General features: G+C 36.4%; 1 protein-coding gene across 1 annotated transcript in view; it reads left to right on the top strand.

The window, feature by feature from the left end:
- Positions 1-18,160, top strand: part of LOC142350433 (proto-oncogene vav-like) — a 49,254-nt gene that overhangs the window by 10,215 nt on the left and 20,879 nt on the right. Inside the window, exons 3-4 of the mRNA XM_075402280.1 lie at positions 4,999-5,142; positions 8,267-9,923. Of these exons, the coding sequence (XP_075258395.1) occupies positions 4,999-5,142; positions 8,267-9,923 (1,801 nt within the window). The remainder of the gene's footprint in view (positions 1-4,998; positions 5,143-8,266; positions 9,924-18,160) is intronic.

Genomic DNA, 18,160 nt, shown 5'->3' with positions numbered 1-18,160 from the left:
GCATCCATTGATGCCGCACGCATTGACTTTACAATCTTTGATTGCATGTCCTTTGCCTAGACATCCGTAACATAAGCGTTGCTTTCTCACTGCTGCGTACTGATCATTCACACTCATGTTCCTGAATAGTGGACAGTTCCATATTTTATGAGTGCCATCAGCTAGCGGACAGTGATTACTATGCGTTTGCTTCGTTTCTTTCACGTTCGAACTTGCACTGAAGTTCGATGTTTTCGAGAACCGTTCGTCTCTATTTGTGCTTCTTCGGTATTCTTCTCTTCGCTCTCCCTTGAAAGCTGAAAACCCTTCGTGCACGAATGCTAATGCTATCTTTGATAGCCATTTTTCAAACATAATCAGATCAGGCCAATCTTCATCTTTATCATCAACATAGAACCACCACTTCTCTTTGAGAACTTGGGGTAGCTTATCTACTGCCATATACAGTGTCGAGCTTGATTGCAGATCACCAATCTGCTTGTACTCTTTGAGCACTTTCACAAAGTTCGAAACAATAACTGAGAAACTGATCAGACCTGATGAGTCGTGAGGTTTAACCTGACTTGCTTTGCGAAGACTCTCCAGTTGTGCATCAATGATCACATGGGGCCTCCCAAATTTCCTCTCCAGAATGCTCCATGCAACACCATAGAATTGTCCAGAATATCCCATTCCAGAGATTGCTGACCTTGCCTTGCCTGTCAGTCGAGTCTTCAGATGGCTCATCTTCTCTGAGTCTGGTATTGGTCGTTGATCCACTGTAGCAATGAACATACTAGCCCACTCCGGCCATTCGAGAGGGTTTCCGTCGAAGTTGTTCAACTTCAGCTTTGGTAGGCTACTACTACCTGAATAGCCAGTGTTGTATCGTATTAGACCAGCTCTGGGGGAAACGTCTCGGTCTTCAACACTTGAGGATCGGTCTCGTGAACTGCGATATTGTGAGAAGTGACTGTACCTGTTCACTTCAGGGGTTACTTCGAAGCGAGCTGTTGGTCGTTCTGGTGTTAGAAGGTTGTCGATCCTGCTGGCCCAGTCTGAGACATCTCTCTCTTTTGGGGTCCAGTTGAAGGGTGATTTGTCTCGAGCACCAGTTGATTGGGAACGAGCATCATCGTTCTCTAATGCTGTTCTCTTCACTTTGCGCTCTAGCTCACGCTCTTCCTCCAGCAGTTGATGCTTGGTTTCCAGTTCCTTCATTTGCATTTCCAGCTCTAGCCACCTCCGCTCAAACCGTGCTTGTTCGAGTCGCATCTTGGTTTCGATTTCGATATCGAATTTCTTCATCCTTTCCTCTCGCCTTTGCTTTGCTCAAGATGTTTCCTAAACATTCTCCGTCTCTTGGCCACCTGCTGTTGCTCCATTTTGCACTGTTTGAGCAGCTGGGCTGTCCATTGGGTAGTTGTTATTGCTCTCGCTGTCGTTCACTGCTTGGGTTGCGTTGCTTTGCTCTTCATTCATTGCTGGTTGCGTGCCTTTGCGTATATATGAAAGCCAATGATTGTCCAAACTTGCTTTGCGCTTCCTTGCTTCTTTCAGATGCTCTTCAACGAAATTAGCTTGATAGGGCACAAGCTTGTTTCGACGCTGAAGTTGCTTGGGTATTTCTTCCTCTAGAAGGTGAACAGTCTGTTGGTAGAGGACCTCTAGTTTGTTGGGTCGATCTGAGTCTTCAATTATTTTGTAGCCAATCGCTGTTTTAGTGTTGACTTCTTCCAATAAATCTTGGAATTTCTTGTCGTACCTTTGAGCTGCTGATTGAAGCTCCTCTCTGCTGGTTGTGCAGGGATTGCCTGGTTGCCTTTTGCTTTGCTTGTTCCTTTTAAGCGAGGTTAATTCTTCAACGTGTTTTGTGAATTGCACTCGCAACTTTCGCTCTGTATTTCACTCGCAATATTCTGTATCAATAACAGGTTGATTCGCAATCCAATCGCAAAGAGTCTGATGCAATACTGTTAAGTCGTAGTTTTGTTTTGCTGGTGGTTGAGGTAGTTCGAGTTTGAGCTTTACTTCAGGAATGACGATTGTGTACTAATAATAGTTGCTAAATATAAATGTTGAACAAATTACCAAATCCGTTTGGCTTCGATAGAATGTAGCATTAAATTTCGCTTGTCACACTATTCTAGCTTTAAGGCTTGAAATGACCTTGAAGCGCTATTCAATTTGATTTCTGAGTTGTTAAGCTCAGCCGCAATAAAACTGTTAGTTTCAAAGTCATCTAAATCATTAGTTTTCCACTTATCAATTCAAACAAACGCGTATTTGCACCGTTAAAACAAATGCATCACATTTAGTTTATTTCACCGGAGAGTCACGAAAATTTAAAAAAAATCTAAAACAGAAGTCAACGAAACACAATGGTATAGAAAATAGCCTCCATATCGTTGAAGGTTAAAGAAAACCCAAATTTGTTGAGAATGATAACATAATTGAAAAAATATTTAATTGTTAAATTAAAAATATGAAAAGTTAATTGTTAACAAAAACTTACTTTTGAAAAAATCTGGGCATCTATGTCTAAAACTCAAGCATACCTACCATATTTCATCTGAAATTTGATTTCATTGAAATTTCGCATAATTGACAAAATAGGGATAAATTCTTGTCGTGTTCACTATTAAATAATTTCTGATTCTTTTAATGCAAAAAAAGTTTGTTGAAAAACTTAAACGCTTGTGTTAAAAAATTTTGTTATGTGCGTGCGCATATCATGTTATTTCGATGACAGAAGATTTTGTTGGCCAAATTTACCTCTGATATCAATAGGATGCTTCGTTGTTTGCGTGCGAAGACAATTCTTTTGGCCCTGTGAGACATCCTTGCGTAGAATTCAATCACAAATGAAACTATGAAATATTTGTGCGATTCCAAGTCTTGTTAATGTGCCTTTGCACCTAAATATCGAGCCGTTATTCATATATAGGGGTCTGAAATTTAGGTGCAAATATACATTAACAAGCCTTCTTTTTTGGAATCACACACATATGTTTTCGTAGTTTCGTTTGAGATTGCGTTTTAAGTAAAGAATCAAAATGGCGTTCTCAAACCTATCGTTGCACAGCCGAACTTATTCACCCTGAACAAGTAAAGCTTCTGTGAACGAGCAAACAAATAAATTTTGAAAGCCGCTAGAATCTCTTGAAAAAGAGTAAAATTTACAAATCGACAAACCAATATGGATTGGCAACGTTTTTTTTCCACATGTCAAATTTAGAAGCATTTGTTGTGAAATGGACACATACAGAAGTTTCAATTAAGCTTACGTAGAAAAAAAGATATTATTGTGTGAAATCCGAAAAAATGAAAAGCTCAATTAAAAAGAATCAAATTTAACCAGAAGTCTAAATGTGTGCTAAACCAAGTATATAAAAACTCAAAAATTCTCTAATTGTTAACGAATTTAAGTGGGGTCGATTTTTAAGAGCTTTCAATATTGATACTTTGGCAAAACTACAGAAAATACATTCATATTCAAAACTTTAAACTTACTAAATTTTTTTTAAAAACAAATAGTTCAAAGTAATCAATGCGATATACTATCAAATGAAAACAGTATTTGGTTCATTTAGAGCTTGTTAGAGCTTAAATGCAACCTTTCAGTGTTTGGACTCAGTTACAAAACATAAGGAAAAACAAAAAATGGGCGAAGTTCACAAAATTTTTTCGAAAATTGATAGTTGCAAAGTCAACTAAATCATTAGTTTCCTACTTATCAATTCAAAAAAACGCGTATATTCACCATTAAAACAACTGCGTCGCAATTTGTATACCTCACCAGAAGGTCACGAAAATTTTTAAAAAAAGTTAAACAGAAGTCAAATGGCCACAATAAGAACAAAAATTGTATCTAAACCTAAAAGTCTGAATTTCAAATCTCTATCTGTCTTTTTCCAAATAATCACGATGGGATAGAGAATAGCCTCAATATCGCTGAAGGTTTACTAAAAACCGAAATTGTTGAAAATGGTAACCTTTTGGGCAAAAACATTTCATTTGGCAAAAAATTTGAAAAGTGAATTGTTAACAGAAATTCTAAATCTCGGTAACTTCTCTAAATTTTGAATATTTTTTTTCACACTCCACGCTTGACAGGCGATGTAGTGATACCAATCACTACTCTCTGCGACACATATACTTATCGGCCAAAATTGACTGAAAATAAATAACCTCAGTTGAAAATATAGTTCGCTCACCCATCAAGTGGGAATTCTGCACGGTATTCACAAAAGAAGATAAAAACTGAAAATTCTTGTTTTGCAAGCAAACTATTTGTTTATTCTCGATGTCTTTGGAAATATATAATGCTTTAGAAAATTTAATTCTGTGAATGAGCGTTTTCATGTAGAGAAACAAAACGAACAATTGAGTAGCAATTAATGATAACAGCTGGAACATTTTTTCAAATTTTAAACTGGACAGGTTTTTCTGGAATCAAGGCGCCGTGTATTATGAATTTTGGACCTTCAAACTCAGTGACCTGAAAACTGACTAAAAATAGGGGCTAGATGAGAGTTGTTTTTATCGATTTATACATAGAATTTGCTCAGACAGTTGGTCATTCGAAACTTAATTATCAGTCAGTTATAGATGAATTGCATAAATTCTACAATTGTTGGAGTTGTCTAGGTTGAAAAAGAAGTTAATAAAATACAACAAGAAAAACAAAAACTTCACAAACAAGCAGAAAATGACCATCTTTGTTAATTTTAATTTTTACATCCTAATGATTGTATACATTACTTGTGATCGCAGGTCCTGCCCCACCCCCCCGTTTGCGAACCAAATCTGTTTGGCTCCTACCTGGGCTGTCTTGGCCCTGAAATTTACTGGGACAGTTCAATATAGGCTGTGTGTGTGCGTCAATATTAGCTAATTTTTTTGTTTTGAAACACTTTATCGGTAATTTTTTGAACCTGTATGTTGCCTATTAATTGTAAGATACTTGTACAAATATCTGTATCATTTTTTGCTCGATTGTCTGTGATTGTTTTCCAGGTGTCCCCGGATTGCGTCAACTCAGAGTCGAGAAGCCTCCGGAATGCTCAAGTTTTCCTGGAATCGTGCTTCACATATTTTGATGTGGAAAGCAGACACTTGTTCCAGGCTGAGGACCTCTATAACCGAACAAACTTAGAAAAGGTCGGCATTATTTTGGAAAATTGCTTGAAATTATAATAATTATATTCTACTTTGCAAAGCATCAGTGTTTTAAGAATAAAGAAAGATTTTATTAGTTGTCACAGATAAATAAGGCAACAACTGGGACAATTTTTTGAGGTTGATTAACCTTCTTTTTCAAACTGCCAATTTACAACATTGACAAATTTCAAACAAGTTTGCCTTTTATGGGCCGCAAAACCAAGTGAAGCGAAACCCTTATTGGCTTCAATAATAATGTTCGTTTTTCATGATCAAATTTCTTTCCAAGTTTGGTCATTTTGAGAGACAATTTCTCCCCACTTTTTTGCAAGTTCCCGCCAAACCGTTAACAAGTGATTTTTTACAGATATTGTAAAACTCAATGTTCGGAGGGGGGGGGGGTACATTTTTCTCTCAATGGGAAGCTATTTTGAAAAGTTTTTTTGGCTGAACAAAATAGAGGGTTGATGTTCTTCTCCTTTAGGAGAAAACGAAAAAAAGCTAACAATTTCGCAAAGAATTCACAGCTTAAAGACGCAATTTAAAACTTAAAAATGAATCTTCGTCGCCTCTTCTTACAAAAACCTTTAGAAAATTTTTGTAAAAGGAATTGTTCTAAAAGGTAATAAATTAAAAGCTATCAGCTATTGGGTATCAAAAATAGCCTAGGGTTTTTGGTTTTTTTCAAAAGTTTGCACTTTGAAGTCATTTTTAAGGTTTGAAACGTTAGAACATACAATGCTTTACTGCAGATACTACGGTCGTGAAAAATGCACACCTAAAAATTTTACACTTCTTGCATGCATTTTTTCACAGTTTCTGTTGCATTTCTCCAATGAAAGTAGCATTTTTTGTCTTGTCTGCATACGCGTGGGCAGCGGCGAGGTGCCCACAGTTCAATGATTTGTTATCGCCGTTTCCGAGGTGAAAATAGCAAAGATAATTGTTGACAGATTCATTGTCAATAGATCCATGTGACGAGTAACAGAGATACTGGTTGCTTGGTAGTCTCTATTGTTTTTTTACTGCACTTGCTCAAAGTGCAAGATATTTTTGCAAACTTTTGAGCAGCGCGTTCTGTGCAGAGTCAGCTATTTTTTTTAATTCTTCAATGTTGTTTTGCTTCCTGATCAGAAACTCTATTCAGTTTTATGATCCACTTCAAAACTTGCAAACCATGGTGTTAGAAAACTTAGTTGGTCAATACAAAGAAATAATCAAAAGTGTGGTGAGAGCGAATATTAACTTTAAAAAAAGAAAAAGAAAAAAGTTTGAATGAATGAATGAATTAATTGAGTTTCTCCCATTTAAATGATTAAAACGAAACGGATTAATCATAATAATTTTATGTAAACTTACAAGAGTGGACGTTTGGCGATATCCTTGTATCTTTATGAAACCCCCCATAAAAAAAGAAACATGTTACTTGAACACAAGTTCTTTGATTTCACTGTTCTGCAATCTTAAACTATATTGGAAGCGGTTGACAAGATTTTCAATTTTAAGCGGTCATTTTTTCAGCATTTGTCAGCTCTTTTTTTCACAACAGATAGTTCAATAAAACTCGACCCCTCTGCTCAAGTGACATTAAAGTTTGAACTTGCCAATGGGTTTAGAAGTCTAATTTCCCCACATTTTTCCAGAGTTTGAGCAGTTGTCATATTTTTAATAATAGTAAGTTCCAGTGTCAATGATTCTGATTAAATGCTCCCGTACGAAATTTGGAGCTCTTAATGTTGCCGTGTGAATTTTCTTATGCAAATTTTTGGTTGGAATGTTTTCTCTTTCGCTTGGGTGATTTTGCTCTCAAGTGATTTGTTCATATGTGACTTCTTGCGTTTTGCTTGATCTAAATGACTATGTCTCTCTTAATATTAGGAAGCTTAATTGAATGTCTCATTTTTAAGTTTCTCATTTTATCTGATCATCAAAGTTTTTCTTTTTTTTTGCATTTAGGCAGCTTTCTTGTCCTTACTTGCTATTTTGATGTCTAGACTCAAATCTATGTTCCGATTCTCTTATCTGGCCATCTTGTGAAAAGCCGAGTGTAGGGGTCTATTATTCAAGTGTATTTTGGACTGATTGTTTTCGATGTATTGACTTTATGCCGAACGCCGAGTAAAGCCATCAATGAAGAGTATCGAAAGCAGTGGTCTAAGTAATGGTTACGTGACTCTGCTTGAAGTCACTGAGAACGTCTGGTGTTTATCGAGAACTGCGAAGCGGTTCGACATAATAAGTTAGAATTTCGAATTGACTTCTGCAGAGTCACTTAACCATGCTTAAAACACGAAACGCGCACGTTTTAAAATGACGAAAGTCAACTTCTGGCTAAGTAGCAACTTCAGGCATTTTAACCTCTGGCACTGCAGACTTTCGGCATTTTAAAATGTGCACGTGAGTGTTTTAATGTTATTGACAAGCATGTGTGATTAATGTTCTTTATTAACATGAATACCTGATTTTAGTTTCCGGTGTCGTTTTCGATATGTTATTAGATGGTGTTGTTAGATAGATTATTTACTGGGCAGTATTGTTTTGCCCTACTGTTTCTTCAAAGGACCCAAAAATCGCGTACTTTACCCACTAGCCCAAACCTACTATCCATAAAACGGACCATATATGGCACATAAGTGAATATTAGACTACTGCTTTTTGACGTATCTAGTTATTAATTGATTAAAAAAAACGATAGCTCGAGTGAAACAACTATTGCCAAAAAGTAGTAGTAGTCTAATGAATTTATTTACAGATTTATATGTCTAAAAGTATTCAATAACTCAAATAATCATAAACAACTATACGATACGTTAAATATTCTATAGCTACATATATTTTTGTGTACAGACAAATTGAGGGATTTTAAAGTCAGTTACATCCTTAATAATCATAGTTAAGTCGTCATGACGAGTGTATGGTTGTTACTTTTGCATAAAAACCTTAATTGACGTTAAAAGCTATACAAGTTTATATGGCGGTGAACTTTGAGTACCTAGTTATGTGCTAGCCAGAAATTTTTGGAACGCGGAGCTAATAAACGGTTTTTGTGCGTGAGCAGGACGAGGGGGGGGGGGGGGGGGAGGGAGGTGATCTGTGTCATTAAATGGACTTCTTTAAATTTCAGATTATCAGCACTTTGCGAGCGCTCAGTCAAACAAGAAGATATAAACTTTCAATGCAGGAATCTCGGCGCACACCTCATGAATTGAACCCTTCGCAACGAATTACCAGGACATATCCTCAAAACGGCAGTTGTGTGTACGATTCCACAGATGGCGGGTACGATCCCTATATCGGAAGTGCGTACGTTCCCATGGAATCGAACAACGTCGAGGCTGAAGAGATCTACGGAAGTATGGTTAATAAATATCTTCAAAGTACCCCGAACTACGCAATCCCGAACGAAGTGGACCTGGACCATCTCGGCTGGTCACTCAAAAATCCGGCAGTTAAAGAGTTGGTGAACAAAGAGAAAGCCTTCGCACGATTAGTTTGTGATGTCATCACTCTTTACAAAGATAAACTTACTGCAAATGATTTTTTAAGAGAACATTTTATGCCTGTGTTTTGTGGGAATCTTTTTGAGGATATGAAAGACCTCCACATACAACTTGTGACGGATATTTGCTCAGTGACTTTCCAAAGCGAATATGCTGCTGTTTGCACAGCTTTTCAGACTCACAGAAAGACAATAGCTCAAGTTTACGGACGGTATTTTGTAGAATTTAACGGGGCCATCGCCAAACTTGACGAGCTGTTGAATGCTAATCAGATTTTTGTAAAAGAGTTTGAGCGAATAAAACAAAACGCGGATTCTCAATCGCCCTGTAGTCAGTTTGACCTGAGGTCTGTTATGCATATTCCCTTTCAGCACGTGCTGAAGTATCATCTGTTTATCGAAAGGCTGAAAGAGGAGGCTGAAAATGAACGTCGGGTCGATTTAGAGGAAGTGCAGAAGACCCTGGAAATTGTTCGAGACATTGGGTCTCATCTCAATGAATGTAAAAGGGATATGGAATGCTTAGAGTTCGTCAAGAATACTTTCGTGGGCGATCTCAGCATCGAACCCTTGTGTTCAGACCCTAATTCTTTGGGAAAGTTCCTCAAAGAGTCGGTGTTTCATAAAATCAAGATTGATAAGGACACCTGGACGAACGAGGTCAAAGTGTATCTCTTTCAACGGGGCATTGTTTTCACAGCCCAAAATACCCGATATCTTTCGTTTGCAAATCACAGATTCATATACCGACTTGAGGAAAAACAGAAGGATAAACCTTATATAAGGATTGAGTTTGTTAGAAGTTCCACTGTTAAAATTGCGATGAAGAACTCTTTCCTCTGCAAGGAGTGGGAGGATATGCTCTCATTGGTATCGGCCTGTCTGAGTGGAGAAAAAGGTCAGCACAAGTTTGCTTTGAATACGTTCAAAGAAGTCACAGATTGCGATCATTGTGGCAAAATCTTAAAAGGATCACAAAATCAGGGCCTGCGTTGCCAGCGAAATTGCAAAAAGGCTATACACGTGTCCTGTTTGAAAGAACTGCATATAAATGTAGAATGCAAAAGTACGCCATCCGTAGACAGAGTGGCAGCATCCTACATCGATCCCCTGGCCGTCTCGGGGTCGACCGCAGACTTGCAGGCTCTCGGGGCCATGGGAGCCGTCGGTGGAGGTCGCCGAGTTTCGGAGGCCAGTAATTATGAGCGACCACAGTGGCAAAATTACGAGCCTCCGGATATGCCGAGACGCAACTTAACGGAGTCGGTTGTCCCGAACCAAGGTAAGTCAGGTATTTTCATCTATAACTTTTCATAAGAATTCATTGATTGCTTTGAAAAGAAAGAATTAATTTCTCCAATGAAAAATATACAAATTACTGCACAATATATTGCATTGGAGAGGACAGAGAACGGGGCTATAGACGCCCACTTTTCAGTCTACCCCAGAGTTGAGTATAAATAGAACAACAATTACTATAATTCGAAAAGAAAAAATCATACAAATTAACTGTTTGACAGATAGGCAATGTGACAAAAATTGAAAATCAAATACAAATCTTGCGCGAGTCCGTGATTGCAAACTAAAAATGAACACTTCAACATATGACGAAAACTAGCTATTTCGACTGATATCTTCGCTTCAAAGTCTACCGGAACGATTTCTAGCCTTTTTAATTTATTGTATAACTTTGTTGCACGGAATTTGATTGAACAGCGCTCTATTTTTCTTTTACATAAAGGTTGTTTGTGTATCTTACTTGCCGATCCCCTAGTTTCTCTTTCTATTGTATAATGTACTAACAAGTAATTACAAAAATGTCCACGATGCAGAACACTGATTGCTTTTAGAGAAAATTAAATCAATTCATGAGCGTGCAGGTCGTAAACAGTCAATATGGAGTGTTTCTGGAATGTGTCCTCACATGAATAGATTCTTTTTTGAAATAAATGAACTTTAAATTTTCCTGTAAAAAATAAATAGGCAGAACCAAAGAGTAACTATAGCGGACTTTGACTAAGACTCCATATTGAACAATAGGCCTAACGTTTGACTCGTAATACTGTATCAACAGCTTCCTAGGCACGAAATGTCTCAGCTTTGCGATAATACCGCATTGATTACTTTACTTCCTTTTAACTTCTCCAATATGGCTTCCCAAAGAACGCTTGGAATCAACAAGTAGTCCTAGATGTTTGCAAACTGGTTCCTTTTTTCCCTCGAGTTGAAACGGAAACAGTCTGACGTTTTATCTGCTAAAGTGACAGCCATCTGTACCGTTTTATCTAAATTGAGCACCAGTTTATTTGAATTGAGCCGCTTGCTAATATTCCTTATTTCTTGTTCAACTTCAATTCCCTGCACTCCTACAGCAGTTATAATTTTTTCGTCTGCAAACAGAATAAGATCAAGCTTTTTGCAAACTAAAGGGAAATCATTTTAGTAGATAGTGAATAAAAGAGGCCCAAGAATTGATCTCTGTGGTACACCACCTTTAAGTTCTTGCCATCTAGAAATAACTACGTTCAAATGAACACGCTCCACTCTATGCTCGAGATATGATTCAAACCATTTTAATACTTTTCATCTGATCCAACTTTCATTCTAGCTTCTTAATCATCATTTTGCGATCAATTGTACCAAAATCTTTCCTCAGATCTAAGAAAATACTGAACACGTTTCTTCTTTTAAAAACAGATTTCAAGTTTTCCGTAACCTCAACAAGAGCAGTAATTGCACTGTGTTTTATTCGGAATCCGAATTGTCGATGATAAAGCAAAGAAAATCTTTCAAATTTAGAGTACACCCGATTAAACATAACTTTTTTTTTCAAAAACCTGGCTCCAAACAATAAGTAGTGAAATAGGGCTGTAATTGTTTTCATCTAACTTTGAACCAGATTTGTGTAAAGGAAAAACTTTTTTGAGCTCCTGTGGGAATTCGCTCCTGTTGAACGAAAGATTTATTAAAAACGTAATGTATTCAGTAGTTACAGGCGCTGACATTTTTTACCAAAAGAATATTAACAGAATCCTCGACAAAGGATGATTTATTACCCAAATTTGATGTTACGACTCTAACTTCCTCCGTTTTAACTTTGAAAAAGATACATCGACTGTTGACGCCTTGGAATTTCCGGTCCATTTTAAGCATCCAGATGCTTGCTGTTTTCAAACCCAACATTGGCAAAATAACTACTAAAGGCTATTGCGTTATCTTGATCATTCGGCTGACTAATACTGTTAGGCACACTTTCTAGAAGAGGAACCGTGGAACTGTTCATTACTTTCCCACTTAATTCCTTTAATAATTTATAAACCTGTCTTTTATTACCGAAGCAAGATTTAAATTAAATAGAAATCTCTTTTGGCTGCAAAACACTGTTTTTCAAAGCTTAATCTTAATCTTTTGAACTTTTCTAACCAAATAATATCATGACTTCCGTCTCTCTGTAGCAAATCTCTCTGTAACATCCATAAACAAACTACTAAGGGTATCAAACGTGTTTGAAGGATTGGTACACTTTGTTAATTTTTCTTTAATTAATGCTAACTCTTTTTTTGTTCATCCAGAAAGCGTTATTTTTTCTAGAGATTTTGCAAACTTATTATCTCTAAAAAGTAACAAGTCTTTATTTGTTTTTGTTACAACTCTGCAACTGAATTGAATCGGGTAATGATCTGAGAAGCTTTGATGTGACAGGACCTCCGTTTCACAAGTATGAACATATCGATAAATAAAGTGATCTAAGCATGTTGAAGTACTATGCGTTACTCTAGTAGGTTCCTTTACTCAGAAAACAAGACCATTTGAAGCGCTTATGTTCATATAGTTGTTAACATAATGATTATGCGCAAAAATTTTGATTTTGAATTTACCGCAGATAATAAAAGGTTTTGTATTGCTGCTTCATGACTCCTAGAATTCATCAAAAACCTTTCAGAAGTCCTTTTTGGGCTTGCTAGGTTTATTGTATATGACCGCTACAAAGAACCGTAAACTATTAGCAATAATTTCTATACCAGCAGCTTCGTTGGGAGGATTTTTGTGAATTCTTATCAAATCACAATCGTTTTTCAACTGTATCATAACACAAGTAAACTATTTGCGTCATCGCCGCTGTTCAACCAAGTTTCGCTCAAACACCAAACGTCTGGCAGTTTTTCGAGTCCGTGAATTAAAGTTTCTATTTCACCGAAATGTTTCGTTGAAGATCTCACTTTTGAATGAAGCACCTGTATGCATGTGTATTTTTGGTTTTTAGCTTTATGATGTTGAACTTGAGTAGTATTAGTTGTTTTAGGAACCATCGTCATTCCGAAATGGCCCGGAAGCTAGTCCATTCTCTTGAAATGAATTAAACTGATGCGAAAATGTTCTGAAGCTTTCCAACACGTCTCTCAAACCGTATTTAAAATCTATACCACCCTGGTACCCGGTAAAGATTACTGTTTTTATAGATTAAGCCATCTTCCTTCCATATAAAAAATTGTACCCTCTCGTGTCCAAGCTGATTTGACTCGCACATAACTTTAAATCGTTCTCAGAAAATTAGGCCTTGCTTTTGTTATATCTTGACAAATACGAACGTGGGACTGGTTTTTCTTGTTTTTAAGAACTTCAATTTTTGTCATACGTCAAACGTTTTGACTATGACTGGTCTTTTTTTGTGTTCTAGTTGAAGGAGGAAGCCGGTGTGCATTTGAAATGTCGTTTTCTCTTACCGATACGTTTAGTCTTTTCGCTAAATTTATGAGAGCCGCTGTTGTTTACTGGCAAGACTCACTTTGTCCGCTCTGATGGCTTTCTGGCAAATCCAGAGTTTTGACGTTTTCTCTGTTGTAATTTTTGAGAACTTCGGCTTCAGATAGCGCTATTATTTCGAGTTTTTTTTTCAAAATCGTTTCGCAGCTGCATTTTCTTTCATTTGCTTCAACTTGTCTTTGACAATTTCGTTAATGATTGATCGGAGCTCCGATTGTATACTTTGGACTATGGTTGAAATCAAATTTGCTACCGCTTTCAATTGCTTGGGTGACATCTACGTCGTTGAAAGCGTTAACGGCCGGGCTTGGAACTTTGCAGCCAGGTTTGTTATTTGGCTTATTCAAAGGAGTTTGGCCTTGATATTTAAGAGTAGGGATTCCATCTTTATCAGATTCCTTATCTACAGTGAACGATTCCGTGTGAGCATGATTAAGGACGTCGTTGTTCTTTTTTTGAAAAAAAGCTGAAAATCTTGATATGTTGAGGATTATTAAAATGCATTGTTTGATAGAGGTCAAAGATGTACAAAATGAGGAAAAAAGCAGAACAGAGAATCAAAGATCTCGCACTTAGAGAAATATACAGATTGAGGCAGCTCCCTGCAAATTTCACTTCTCAGATCGCACCAAGTTAATCTCAAATGCTACCGATCGGATAAACTTACAAAGAATTTGCTGAAGAGATGGTGCAACTGTATATTACTGACGTGTCTCCAAGTCGCCTTCGGCCGTCTTTTTTTTAACCTATTAGTTTTTGATTTCCGTTTTTTTGTGATTTTTGATCTCTTCAAAGTTAATTGCCGTAAGTCTTTTTCGTGATAATTAACAATCGACAAAAAATTCAATTCTATATTAACGTCTGGATGCACTTTACGTAGTTCGTTTTTGAACAAGGTTATTTTCTGTTTGCGCCTTGATAATAGGTGTTTCTTTACTGAAATTATTAAACTCTCTTTTGCGTTACACAGTTTTTTTTTAAAATATCTGGATTTCCAATTCGTCGGTTGTACACAATCGCTCGAAAATGCTATCCAAAAAATGTCAATGTTTCCAATTATTGTGCAACAGTCTGTGTTGAAAAATTATTCCTTCGATGCCCACTTAGTGAATTGCTTAACGCATCATGCCATAACATAGAATCTTTTCTTCGCTCAAGATTTCCACGTAATATCAAATGCTGTAGGTTTTTGTGCGGTAAGACGGTATAAGTATTGAAATTGAGACCTGGTCTAGCAGTAGTTGATATCTGAATTTTCTTTTTCAACCAGCTCGGAGATTTTTTGATGGCTTGGTATAGACAGCTGGCGCCAAAAATAAATACTATTGGGTTATTTCGACGAAGGACGCGAGCAGTTCACATTCGTCTATTTTAAACAAATTGATGATGAACAAAGATAACTTTCAAATCCTGCGCCGGAATCTAAAATCCTCTATAAGCGGGGCTACCCAATGGAAATCCGGCCTCTATCATTATGCAATAACTATTCAGGACAAAGCTGAAAATACAATTAATACAATTAACTAGCCTGCCGGTTTTAATTGGAGACTATTTAATAAGTTTAGGCTAAACATTTAGGCTAAAGGTTATTTTTAAAGGTAAATTTTTAATTTGACTATCAACGCATAGCATAGTTTGGTTAAAACTTGACAGCAATTTTTAAAATTTCAACAACCAATATTGATGAAATGCGCTTGCTGAAAAGGATAAAACCCATCATAATGCGACCAATTGATTAGCAGTAGAAAATGGGACACAAACATACAGATGTGTTTGAACACAGTCTCTTAGAACTGCAGCAGTGGGCGCTGATTAGTAACTATAAAATCACTTTTAACTCCAAGATTTCAATTTTTAGCCATACCGGTCATTTACCTTTTAAAGGTTGACCATTAACACCTTGTCATCTGAGTTGATATTTTGACAGAAATGTTTCAATGAAAAAATAAGCAATTATGTCAATCTTCTGTTGGTCTTTTTAATGATTTTGTTATGTAATACTGACTTTGCGTCTAATTAATTTGGCTGACTTTTGACTATTCGTCCTCGAAAACGCGATTAAAAGTGAAGTTTCGATTAAGCCGCATAAGAAAAATTAAGTATTAACATTCAAAAACTTATGTTTGAGCAATATATATATTATCAAAGAGCTTGATTAAGTTGAAATTTGTAAAAACGGGTATAGTAAATAAACCTCCTCGGAAAAACCCCAAATAATTTTAGATAGGAAATAAACCGCCACGGAAATAAACCGCCACGGAAATAAACTCCCATTTTAAACTTGAGTTTGGTCGTGATAATTTGTTTGGTTGTGATAGTTTCATATCAAGTTCCACGGGCCGCTAAGGCATAGACACGGCCTACAAGGCATGGCCAAACGCGCTAAATGCGAAGTTCGTTAAAAGTCAGGATGGGATTTATTTCCGTGGTGGTTTATTTCCTATCTAAAATTAAGTGCGGGTTTTTTTCCATGGGTTGTTTTCCGAAACCGCATATTGACTATTCTAGTCCACAAGACGTGCAACCCTGGTGTCTGCTAGTGTTTTTTTATTTTAAACTTGGGAGCTTAAAACAAAACATTCACGAGACAAAATAATTATAAAAAAGTAAACATAAGTTCCAATAGAAAAGTTAGTTGCGCTGAGATATCGAAAGACAGTAATGTCCAAACCTTGATTGGATTTAAAGTTAAGCCACGAAGAATTTGATTTGTAGTAGTGAAGTACTAGAAAGATTTGAATTGTTGAAGAGAAGAATTAGAATGATTGAAAAAGAGAATATATTAACTGTAGGATTAAATCAATAACTGATAATAATGACAGATCGTTATTTAAGCGAGCCAGATTGTAAAGAATTACCTTAGAAAAGTAAAGTTTTTTCTGCTTTTAGTAAAACAAGAGAATTAGTGGATTAGCTGAGACTGAAAAACGATATTCCTTTCAAAATTCGTTTTTTTTTTCGTTTTTTTTAACCATTGCAGGAAATTGTTGTTCTGCTAATAGTTCTTTGTCTAATGCATATAGGCTTTTTAATGTTCGCATTCGTTTTGCTTCTTAGTCTTTGTTGACTAAAGTTTTTTGCTGGAGCCTATTGTTTCTCACGAACTCAATTTTTTGCTCATTCAGATTTGGCCGCTCGATATATTTGAGGTATAAAGATGCTTTTTTAAATAATAATGAGATTTCCTTCGTGTTTGTCAAGTAAGTTGTCCTAAAAACTGCTGACAGGGCCTTTCTTAAAATTGAAGGCGATTTTCATTGAAATCCTCACACAATATTGGGACATGAACTATATTTTCAGTGTTCATTCTCATCTGCTTTTTCGTGTTTGATAACCAAAGATTTTGATGTTCTCCATTTTACATAATTTTTGGTAGATGATCTGAGTGATATTTGAGACTGTTTTGTTCCGATTATTTGAGTTCACTGTTGTTCATTTTACATCTGCTTCTTCGTGTTATAAACTGTTCTGGTAAGGAATTTATGGAGAAAAATTGTTTTTCAGGAATCATGGGGCTGAAGACAAGCAATTTTACAATTTTACTTTGGTAAATATCTTTTAAAACTTTTCTTGTATTCATGAATAGGCTGAGTTATGTTTAATTGTTCAGAAGATTTTTAGCAATTACAATATATTCCTGTGGTCTTTTTAATGCAATTTTTTGCCTGAATGAATTTTTGTTTGACTTTTCGTCATCAAAAACGAAAAATAGGTGATGCACGCAAGGCAACAAGTTCTGTTAGAGCCTTTAGGTTTTAAGAATGCGATTTCCGAAACTCTTTGGGAGACATAAGTTTACGGCGTAAAGGGCGGTTTTAGAGTTTGATCCCGGTGAAGGAGCCATGTTTTGGAAATCAGTGAAGGAGCCATTTTTCGGCCATGATGCTTATGACCAAAAACATCCAGCATGTTCCCACAAAGACATTGCCGTAAAAAATTCCAACTTTCTTTTTCATTAGTTAGCATTTATGTTAATTAGTCACTAATTAGCCGTTAATTAGGCACTAATTATCTCCGTAACGATTAAGTTAAATTTGACGAGCGTGATGAGATGTTTTGTAGGACAGTGTGCTGAGGACCTCTGCACCATCAGTGTCATCCCAAGTGTTTTTTGAAGCCCTAATTTTTAGGGTCAAAGGTCAGAGGTCATCTATCAAAAAAAATTTTTTTCAATTTTTCAATTTTTTTTCACAAACCTGCTTTTTTTACCCTGTTGAATGAGAGCCCAATGCTAGGAGGTGCTGCTAGAGGACGTTAAAACTTTTTTAACTGAGCCTAATGACATCATTTTGGTTTTAAAGTGCATTTTTCCGAATTTTAACTCTGATGGATTACAATTTTTCCAATTTATGAAATGGTTTCAGAGTTCATATGCTGCTACTCTTTTGGCATAATGTTAACAGGTCTTTTGAGCCAAAACGTGCATCCATTTTGCAAAACAGAAAATATGTTAATTCTGTATAACTTTAGGCTTAACAAACAGATGTTTACAAATTTTTTTGATTCAATAGACTAATTCTGGATTATTAACACAAAAACTAATTGTCAGTTAGACCCTTATTAAAGCAAACACACACACGCACACACACATACACACACACACATACACACACAAACACACTCACACACACACGCATACAAACACACTCTCACACACACACTCACACGCATACACAAACACACACTCACACACACACAAACACCACACACACAAAGACACACACATACACTCACACACACAAACACACATACACT

This window comes from Convolutriloba macropyga, chromosome 12, assembly GCF_964194025.1.
Source record: "Convolutriloba macropyga chromosome 12, txConMacr16.3, whole genome shotgun sequence".
NCBI classification, from domain to species: Eukaryota; Metazoa; Xenacoelomorpha; order Acoela; family Convolutidae; genus Convolutriloba; species Convolutriloba macropyga.
This window is presented reverse-complemented; position numbering and strand designations above follow the sequence as displayed.